At 35.1% G+C, this 10,862-nt stretch overlaps 1 protein-coding gene across 1 annotated transcript in view; it reads right to left on the minus strand.

Moving 5' to 3' along the window:
* The window catches only part of LOC108507303 (sodium channel protein type 3 subunit alpha), a 73,767-nt gene that overhangs the window by 51,506 nt on the left and 11,399 nt on the right, over positions 1-10,862 (minus strand). The window contains exons 4-7 of the mRNA XM_017835160.1: positions 6,805-7,121; positions 3,010-3,128; positions 2,041-2,130; positions 311-439 (exon numbers count right to left, since the gene is read on the minus strand). Of these exons, the coding sequence (XP_017690649.1) occupies positions 311-439; positions 2,041-2,130; positions 3,010-3,128; positions 6,805-7,071 (605 nt within the window). The 5' untranslated portion in view covers positions 7,072-7,121. The remainder of the gene's footprint in view (positions 1-310; positions 440-2,040; positions 2,131-3,009; positions 3,129-6,804; positions 7,122-10,862) is intronic.

Genomic DNA, 10,862 nt, shown 5'->3' on the forward strand with positions numbered 1-10,862 from the left:
AGAACAGCTAATTAAACTAACTAGCTTGTAATGGGATGGTGACATGAAGTCAAAGGGATGGCTTCCTTTCTGGTGAGCAGAAAAATGTAGGACATGAAATTAGTGTCCCTCTAGTAATTACACTAGTGGCTGACACTGTGTGTCAGCTCCTGCTGTATTTTACTTTGATTTGTGCATACTAAAATGTGTGATACAGTGTCTAAACTTCAGAGGTTGCAGAAATTAAGTGTTTAAATATATACATTTATTAGAATAATATTTACCACTAATTTCATGCCCTAAAAGCTTAAAAAGTTCTTGAACCACTTACGCCATTAAAATGACACTGAAGTCAAGCCAGTTCCACGGGTCTCGCAGAAAAGTAAAACCTTCTAAGCAGAAGCCCCTTGCAAGAATTTTGATAAGTGATTCAAAGGTATAAATTCCAGTGAAAGTGTACCTGAAAATCATCAAAGCAGGAATAATGGATTTTGCATACTTATAGACAGTGCCATTTAGCAAAGATGACTTACGAGAAAAGTATTTAGAAGTGAAAGGAGTAAATCGTTAACTTCACTTGCCCTAAACATTGTAGAACATGATATATTTGCTACTCATTTTCTAAAAGGTTGATTTAATCTCAGTTCATGTGCTTGAAAATAATTTCAGACTCTAGTATTTATAAATACATTTCAGGCTTCGATATTTATATGTACATTCTCTGGCACTAACAGGGTTGCCTCTTTGCTTGCACACATAAATCAGGTAGATGTCTAAGTGTTACAAAAAATGAAGAATTTTTTTGGTGTCAAAATCAGAGTTTTGTGAAAATCAGTTCTGGATAATAACTATACTCATGTCTATATTAGATGTTTATTTCATAAATAATTATTAAATATAAGAAAGCATGCTCAGACTCTTATTCTTGAATACTTGGAGCATGATTACCAGTTTACCTGTGTGGGAACAACCATTCATTTAACAACATAGAACAGTCAGTTATAACCAGCATAATGCAGGCACTTCCTGAGACCCACATGGATCTGTGTGGACCTTCAGAATAAAACAACTCTACCTACTTACAGACCATACTGCTCTCTTTTCAGACTCTCAGCAACTCTTAACAAGCCATAGTCACTGCTGAGCATACTGGGAATGGGTTAATAGTAGTGGTTTCTAAACGCAGCATTCAGAGTAAGGCTCATTAATGCAATGAAATAAATAAATAAAAATCAATAATGGCTATTTGAGAACAGGAGGGAATGAAAGAAACAAGTGGTTAGAACCACGTTTTTCATGAGTAGTATTATTTAAAACAAAAATATAAGGGCTTTGAGCAACTTGGCCCTGTGGAAGGTGTCCCTGCCCACAGCAGGGGGTTGGAACCGGATGATCTTCAAGGTCCCTTCCAACCAAAACCCTTCTATGATTCTATGATTCTACAATATTTCAGAGGAAAACATCTATCTTTATTTATAACATGCATTTATAACCATGAACAAGAAAAAGAAATAGATAGTTTGTTGTTTCCTTACTTCCATCAGCTCTTTGTTTCTCCTTCATAGATAAGGTCCTTTCCTCAGCCATTTGAGTTTGTTGTGTTTGGGGGTTGTGTGTGCTTGCTATAGCAGACACTTATGAGTTCACATCAGTGAGCCACAATAAATGTCCCACTGTGATAAGATACTCAGGCAAAATATGACTGGCCTCACCAATGGCATGCAATGATTTTACATGCACATTTGTAGTTCTGGAGTTCCTTTCCCAATTTACAGCTCAGAATATCCAAGGACAAGAGCTTCTGTTCATATTTCACAGTAGAAGTTCAGATACTCCTCAGACATAATTTTAAAGAACAATAATAAATAACTTAAATAACTTAAACCCTTTAAGTTATTCACAAGGAAACCAGAAAGATATTGGCGATCTCATGGAATCTGATTCTTCATGACTCTGGACAAGCCCATTCTGGCATGTAACTTTTCATAAATGCCTCTTGTTTGGAGTCACAGAAAAACAAAGATGAAAAAAAAAAAAAAGAAGTAAAAATGTTTAACTTACTCTACATTCTTTGTCCAGTCTGGAGGGTTACTCATGGTCATAAATACACAATTGGTCAAAATAGTGCACATGATAAGCATGCTGAATAATGTAGGTTATAGTCAAGGCATGTAAGTGAAAAAAGCATAACAGTTTTATAACACTGATATAAAGTAAAATTACTAGGTGTACAGAAATGTATACAAATAACTTGACATTGTAATTAACATCTGAAAATAAAGTTTTGCACATATTTTATCTATTTTAAATGGTATGCCATCTGGCATGTTATGGTGCACTTCTGTAAAACAATGCATTACTTTTGTAATTATAGCAGGTTTAGGTTTTAAATGAAACCTAAACACATCCTTAAGTCCATAAAATATGATATGACTACCCAAATGTAATTATTCATTGAAGACAGGGGGATCATTCTAAAAGATCTTTAGTCAGAGGTTGGTTGTTTAAGCCCAAGTTTTCCTTTGGATGTGATTGAAATGTATTTGAAAATACTGTTCTTTTTCCTGAATTTTTTATAGGACACCTACCCCAATGCTGAAAATACAATGCTGAAAAAGCAGCTCTTTACACATGCTCTTTTGTCCTTGCTAAGTGAGTCTAGTTCATGAATAGTACTACTGGTCTTGGTAAAAGTGTGACCTTAGAGATGTTCAAGTGCAATGGTTTGTTACTAATTTGGCCTTAGCTGCAGGGCTCAGTATGGCATCAGGTCTCCTTTTAGATATAAAGCCTGATATTTAAACTCTGACAGCTTTAGGTGGTTCAGTAGAGAATTCTCTTGGCAAGAATGAAGATCATACTGTAATTCATGTGTAATATTGCTCCTTTTTAAAGTGTGAACAGCTTATATTTATTTAGCATAGTACACCCCCATGGACACAATTTGTATATCCACATGAAAAGCATTATTTCAGTCATTAAATAGTTTTAAATGGCAAATCTTAAATCAACATTAAGAAAAAAGGATATGAATGTACCAAAATCTTGATAGCAATTTTTCTGATAGGATTAAAAGGAGTTAAAATATACAAGGCAGATGTGGCGCTGAATCGGAAAATTGCTTTTCCCTTATTCAATACTATGAAAGTCTGTAAAAAAGAAATATAAAATTAAAATACAGTCTTGACTACATAAATATCTTTACTTCCTAGTAAAATTTCCATTCTCCACCTGAGAGTACAAGTTCCATTCTACTGTCTACCTGTGGTAGGAAAATAACTGATTTCTATAAATACAGTTAATTAAGCCTTCCACAGCCAATTCTCCAATTTGCAAAGTTTCCCAGCATGTGGACTGCATTCTCATGATATTGAAATTGGTGGGAACTATAAAAAATGACAGTTTATCAATAATAGCAAAATGCAGCATTTTATCAGTAAAATATTTCTGTTTTATTTCTAATGAAGTCTTTGATTAAAGTGAGTTTCAAAATAATCAAATACATTCTACCTTGTAAGCAAACAAAAACAAAACCAAAATATCAAAAGGGCAATTCTAAATGCCAGTTTGTATTTGTAACGAATCCTTGACAGAATTATATACACATATATATGGCAACAAGGAGAAATACCTGTTACTACACAATCAACTATAACTTTAAAATAATCTTGCTTTCATTTTATATTTTAAATATTACCAATATCAGTTACACTTATACTCTAAAAATATATCTGTGAAAAAAATAAAAAGGATTAATAAATTACAAGCTGGCATAGTTCTGAGCAGTCTGAGACAAACATATACCAGAATTTGGCAACCTATGACAACAAAACTTTTTTTCAAAAAATTGCTGGGTTTGATTCCAACAATATGCTCTCATTTCCCCTATATGTGAGCAGCAAATTTAGCTAGTTATTATCTTTTAAAGTTTGACCTGATAAAGCTGTGGTTTGTGTTCATTTTATTCTGTTCCTCTTGGCAGTCATTGCCTAAGTGTATTTGTGTGTGAATGAGGTTTACTTGCATCTCTGGTGCTGCTTGAAATTTCTTCAGGACATAACTATTCTTCATTCCTTTTGCTCTTTGTCGATGGTAATGGCTCTGCTTTGTGTTAACATAATAGAGTCTTTGTTACACTCTCAGCAGAGCTATACAGTATCACTGTTCTCCATGTTGATTTCCGTTCTCTGTAAAAAGCTGGCTGTGATCAGAAAAATGCTGCCCTCTCCACGGCCTTTAGTGCCTATCTGGTCTGTCATCTCTGGCAGGGAAAGCAAACCTCTCCACGGTGGGAAAGAAAATAGGTAAAGGAGTGTTGCTGGTGCCTGTTCGCAGAATAACATCAAGGAAATGCTGAGGGTGGCAAAGAATGGACACATACTCACTGGCATTTCTCTCTGCCCTACAGTCCTTCACCCAGCTGGAAATGCTAGAAAGATGTTGCCTGTCCCAAGGTCACTGCTCCAGCAGAGCCTGAAGACAGACTACAATCCACGTATGATTTTCTCTGCACTGACAAGTCAATGATTAAGAGTAGTTTCTGCTCTTCTTGGGGGGAGGGATGACTAATTCTAGCCCATCATTTATAATATCCATTTGTTTTCTGTTAAGCACAATTAGACTGGTACATAATATAAAGACAAATGTCAGCTGTAACAAAAGATTATACAGTTTACTAATTGCTCTCATAGACTAAGAAGTCCATCAGTAGCCTGAGTTTTTACACTTTTGCTCCAAAAAATCATACTACTTTTTCTGATAAATGGTGGTTAGAAACTATGCTTCAGTACTTCTCAGTTTTCTGATACTTCGCTTGCAGAAGGCTTGTTCAGATGACTTTATCCCTGAACTTATTTATGCAACTTTATTCCTGTTTTCGTTTGTTTGTTAGTTTGTTCTGCTGTTTTTGGTTTGGGTTTTTTGTTTTGGTTTGGTTTGTTTGGGGGTTTTTTGTTTTGTTTGGGGTTTTTTTGCAGTTAGTCCAGAAACTTAGTGCGAACAATTATATTGTAAGTAATAATTTGCATGGAACTGTTGATATAACCTAAACCATAAACATTAAAATAACCCTTGGCAATGCTTCTTCTCTGAACTTTGATTTCTTTACATTTCCGTAATAATGTTAATATTTGTGCTATCTACAGCACAGTTTATTTAACTTCTGCAACTGTTAGGTTACACAGTTACATACAGATTCTAATTTATTTTCTGCTTTTTTTCCCTGTTTCTGAATCCATAATTTTTAAACCAGTTTTGCAAACCAAAGGCAACCACAAATTTAGCCACAAAACTGAGAGTATTATGTGCATGATTTTTTTTCCTAACAAAAAAAGTAAGTTTCTTTAGACTTTAAAATATTTTATGTCTTGATTGTTTTATAGCTGCTCAATGTCAAGTTTCTTATCTTGATGGCAGCCTGGAATGTTTCTAGCCATTATCAGAGCAACTGTGTCCATTTCTCTGTTTCAGGGAGACAGAAAAAGGTAATCCCAAGGACTTATCCTTCTGCATTTTTTAATTTAGGGGTGTTATCCACATCCTCATCTTCCTTCACTCTCCTTACCCACTACACTTTGCAGGTCTATCAGGAACTGAGAGAACATCTTGATACTGCTAAAGGAGCACATAGAAATAAACAAGAATATAGAGGAAAACCTGCTCTTCCTGTCATACTTACCTTTCACTAATCACTGCAGGACATGAGATACTTTTAACTATTCCCAGGTTGGACCATTTCAGACCCTGGAGGAGTTCAAAATGGTCTACAACTAATCCTAGCTATGGAGATATACTTGTTTGTTCCCTGTCTTTCTCTTAAGTCAAATAATGGTAGCCGGTTTCCAGACTGAATGGATCATTGCTACAAGACCAAAAGACATACTCTACTGCGCATCCTGACTTTTAAGAAGTCAAACCTTTTACTTTAATGGAACTGTTTGAACTACCCTTTCTATATCCAAGTCACTGGCTTGCAGATCATGTGAAAAGTAAGAATCTGTATGACTGTGGAAATTTTAAGGGAAAATGCACCTGGTTTAGGAGTTTACATTCTTCATGGAGCAGAACTATGCTACTAATGGTCCCTTTGTGTTACAGCCTCACACATATAACTCAGAAACATTGCATTTATCTCACAACATGTAACTCTTTACTCTGCTCTTTATGTAAAAAACCTCTTTAGAACACCAGAAATGTCTTTTTTTCGATTCTTTACTCAAAACCCAGATTTTCCATGGTGTCTGCCACAGACTTGTAACTGACAGCTGTCCAACAGAGATCTACCACAGCAATGCCAAGCACCTCAAACAATAGTTTTCACTGCGGTAGTTTCATATGAGCTGAGATTTACACAGAGTATATATGCTACATATATAGAGATAGATATATTTCATACATACATATATATGTTTACATATGTTATATTGCTATAATAGAAACAAAGAATATGGTTACAGTCCTTTATTTCACTAACTTTTATGGATGCTACCTGGCTATCTACAACTATGTCCATTGCAAAACCATGCTCAGAACATCTCTTGTGTCTTATCCAGTCTTACTGCTATATTGAAATCAGGAAAATTCACTCACATTCTCAAGTTCAGGCAAGATCATGGAAGCTACATCTTCCTTACAATGAAGTAAATTACAAGTTACTCAACGGAATTGAAGCAGTCACAACACTAAAGAGCATAAATCAGTTTGGTTAAATGAAAGGATGTTTCTGTATATTAAGTGGATTGATAACTCTAACCATCATATTTTGTGATTAAACTTTCCTAGTGTAGGAAATTAAATTCTATTCTGTGGAAAACATTATTCACTCACTTTTTTATTGATATAATATGGGTCCAGGTCTTCCAAAGGTTCAGATACCATTCCTGGAGGTATGTCACCGTAAATAAATGGCAGGGTCTTTCCTGCCTCCAAGTCACTGTTTGGTTTTGGACCATTTTCATCATCATCGTCTGTATGTTCTTGCTTGGGCTTTTTAGCTTTTTCTTCTGCACAACGCTTTTCAATAGCTGCGAGAGAATCTCTAGTAAAATAGCGGAAGCTTTCAGGTCCAGGTGGTGCCAGCAGTGCCTGTGCCATGTTTTCATCCTGCAAATTTAATTACTTTTAGCTTCTTGCATAAGAATGACCTATAAAAGAAAATTAAATAATTTAGTCAAACTAAATTGTACCAATAGAAAAAAAAGCCAACATTTGGTCAGAAACTCTTTACAGGCGTAAATAGAAGCAGCATATTTCAAGGCTGAACAAAAGTTAAAAACAACTGCTCAGAATTCATTTATATATTTTATAAATTATTTTTTGGCTTTTTCCTGCTGATTCAGAAAAAGCACTATTTCTGCCCACAAACACAGCTTTGCCTCTGTCCTTGGACTCTCAGTTAAAGCAAACTGCTGATATGAGTGTTTTAACAGTATGGCGCTTTTTTTTTGTAACACCAAGTGTAAACACATGTTCTGTGAGGTACTCTTGAAAACTGTAAACCTATATTTTACTACTTAGATTTTATCTTCCCATATTTTTTCAAGTATAAGTAATAAAACTTTAAAAATGCAAATACAAATTGAATGAAAAAGAAAGTTTTGCACAACTAGTGCTGTTTAAATGACAGCAACTGAATTATGGGAGGAACAAGCATAATTCTTTCCTACTGACAGTTAACTGTGGTGAAGGCTAATATTAGATACCAAAGGTTAGGTTGCATTTATTGACTGTCCGTGAGCTGTGAATCAAAACCACAGGCCTTTTAAGTAAAAGGAAACAGGATGTACAATCAAGACTACGTGGAAAAAAATGCTGCTTCTGATTTTTTGCAAGGCAAGTGTTACAGTATTATTTCAGACTGAAAGTAGTTTAAATCTAAGACTCTGGTTCCCTGTGAATGTCTTTAGTGCCAATGCTGGATGATGCTGCTTTTTCCTGCTCTCTGCACTGAACTCTCCACTGTTCAGCAGGTCTCTATATGAAGCCCTGCAGTGCATCAGCTGAAAGTAGTGTTATTTTGTCTCTTCCAAGTCCTTCTGCAGAAGGACCAGTTATTTAAACTGATGCACTATACAGCATAGCTGTACTGTAGACATGAAGAAAGCTTCTCTCAAGGAATATCCTGGAGAACTATGAGTTAATGTAATGTGCAGAATGAGAGAGATCCTGGAGTGGCTGGAGGTACAGATGCAGTATAAATGGAAAAATAAACTGGAAAGTCAGCAGGCAACCTTATCACAGGTTTCTACGCTGAAACTTCTGCTACTAATTTTTACTTTGTACAAGATGTAAGCCTTTGCTGATCCCTTTTTTTTTTTAAATTAATGTAAATCCCAATTATAAGAATCCTAAACTCAAAATTGCCCTTTATTTCAGAATTAAAAGAACATTCATTCTCTGGATACAGTCCACAGTCCTTTGATTATTACTTTTGCCCATGCAGGATTAATAAACTAAGAAGATATTAAAAGTTTCCCTTTGGTCTTTCTGAATAATTCATTGCTTTATTTCACACTTTACAGGTCTGTGATTCAACTTCTCAAGCTAAGTGCCTTTTCTATGAAACTTAGAAAGTGCATCCAAAAAGAGTCATCAATGGGTCTGTCTTGTCTTTATAGTTCAGTGCATTAGTTTAGGTTGCTTTTCATGCGTTAACAGTTACAGGTATGAATGCTACAACACAATGCACTGCCCTCACTTGAAATAAATGCATTTGTATTGCTAGAAGTCCACAAAGAGGCCAAAAAGTAACATAGGAAAGTATTAACAGCCTTGGAGTTTCACTGTATTTCTCAGACAGGCAAACAAAGGTGCTTTAAAAAAGTTTTCCTGACAAGTTAGAAACATTAATTGAGACCTGCCTCCTCTACTCTCTAGCACAGTTATATCTTTCCTGGCTGCTGCTCTTAGAGAAGAAGGGTTTTCCTATACTAAATGTGCCCCAAGCATTTTCGTTCAGATGACGAAGCTTAATAGAACAACACAGAAATAGTATGTGATTAGTGTTGCTATACATGCATTAATTTAATGGAACAAAACAGAACAAAAGTTGTTCTGTTCCCTGTACTGAGCCCTGAACAAGCCCTTCGCAATCCTTGAATGATGAACCACTCATTTGTTAGTGATAGCTTCCCTCTCCTTCCTTCATTGGTTTTAAAATTATTTTTTATCTGGAAACTAAACTGCCAGGACATGAATGATACTAGGCAGAATTCAGAATAACTTTCATTAAAAAACAATCTTTAAAGAAATAGTCTCAAAAATATGTGTGGTGCAGGCCTCTCAGTAACCTATGCTGCTCAGCAAAGAGTTTCAAGCATTTGAAATACAATTTGGGCCTAGATACCATATGTATAATGGTCTATAATACAATAAATTTCATTAGAAAAATAAGGTTCCAATTTATTGACACGCTTTTGCCAAATAAATCCATTTAGCTGTAACTGAGCATTGCATTTCATAAATCCTTCTCCAGTTTTCCTTCAGTCACTTCCTTTAAATAATAAGATTGAGCAATAAACAGTATCCATATGTTCTTAATTTTACACATATTTCAGTTAATTATATTATGTCTATGGATAACTTGTTAAACTTTTTTAAAATATAATTCTTGTTAAACCTTTTTTAAAATGTAATTATCTTCTCAACATTTACAGAGAAGATGAGTCAGAAAGTAAGTAAAATATCTGTGCTAACAATGTCAAATTAATTTTACTGTGTCTCCAAAAAAGCCAGAAGAAGTGGCCTGAAGGTATCTTTGTGGTATTTTAAATAGGGCAAATGGTAAAAGTGAAAGTATCAGTGTAAGTAGCAGGTAGATACTAGGATTATTTATTAAAATCATCAGGTTATCTAACAGGTTATTTGCACTTTGCATGAAACAGTCCACACACACCTTTCAAAATTTTCAATGTGGAGAAATAGCAAACCTTGAAGTGGTTTTTTTTTTTTTTCCCCTTTGGAGAACTGGCATGAGAATTATTTCCCTGCTAAAACCTTGAAAAAGCTGACTACTGAGATTTTGATTCCATTAAAACTGAAACCATTGGTTAGGGTTGGAATAAATGCAAATAATAGCAAATGGAATCTGTAACATGACCAACTATCATAGTTTTCTTATGCTAATCTTTTATTTGAGAAGCTGTAATTTGGGACTAATATCTTCCTCTGTGCCAAGCCCTGCAATAGCCTCCCAGATGCTAAACCCTGGATTAAAAACTCCCTCTAAATCACTAGTGTTAATAAGACTAGCTGTCTCACATTGAAATAAAGCTATTTGTCCAAATAAAACAGGTGGGGTTCCCATGGTAGGAGAGACAGAAACAACAGGGCTATTGGCACCACCTCAGCATCAGCTGGGGATTACTTTCTCCAGGTTAGAACTAAAAAGTGTAGCTGCTGGGTGCTGATATCATCAGAAAACTACCTCAACTCAAACTATCACTGTCCTCAGGAGGAAAGGGGTACAGAGGGAGCGTAGGGACAGCCTAAAGAGTTAAGTCTTAACTCCATCTCTTAGTATTGGGGAAGTTGCTCTGCCAAATTCAGATATTGGTTTTCTGGAAGTGAAGATAAGTTACGTGTTTAAGTTACTACCCTCTGATCAAATTACAAATCAGGAAATGCTGCCTTCAATTTGTTCTAAAAACAAAAGGATGGGTAAATATTAGTTTGTTGTGGACAAGATCTAAAATGAAATATTTTTATTGACATTTCTCTTGGCATTTGTGCACAGAGACTAATTTCATGAAGGAAAATCAATCCCCTTATCTGCTAAAGTGCTTTGAAATATTTAAGTTATAGATCATTGTCCTTTCATAGCTGACATTTATCATGTTTTTTCCTGGAATATCCACCCTATTTTTTACTTCTTTAAAAATATTTGA

This window comes from Lepidothrix coronata, unplaced genomic scaffold, assembly GCF_001604755.1.
Source record: "Lepidothrix coronata isolate B3197 unplaced genomic scaffold, Lepidothrix_coronata-1.0 Scaffold250, whole genome shotgun sequence".
Lineage (NCBI taxonomy): Eukaryota > Metazoa > Chordata > Aves > Passeriformes > Pipridae > Lepidothrix > Lepidothrix coronata.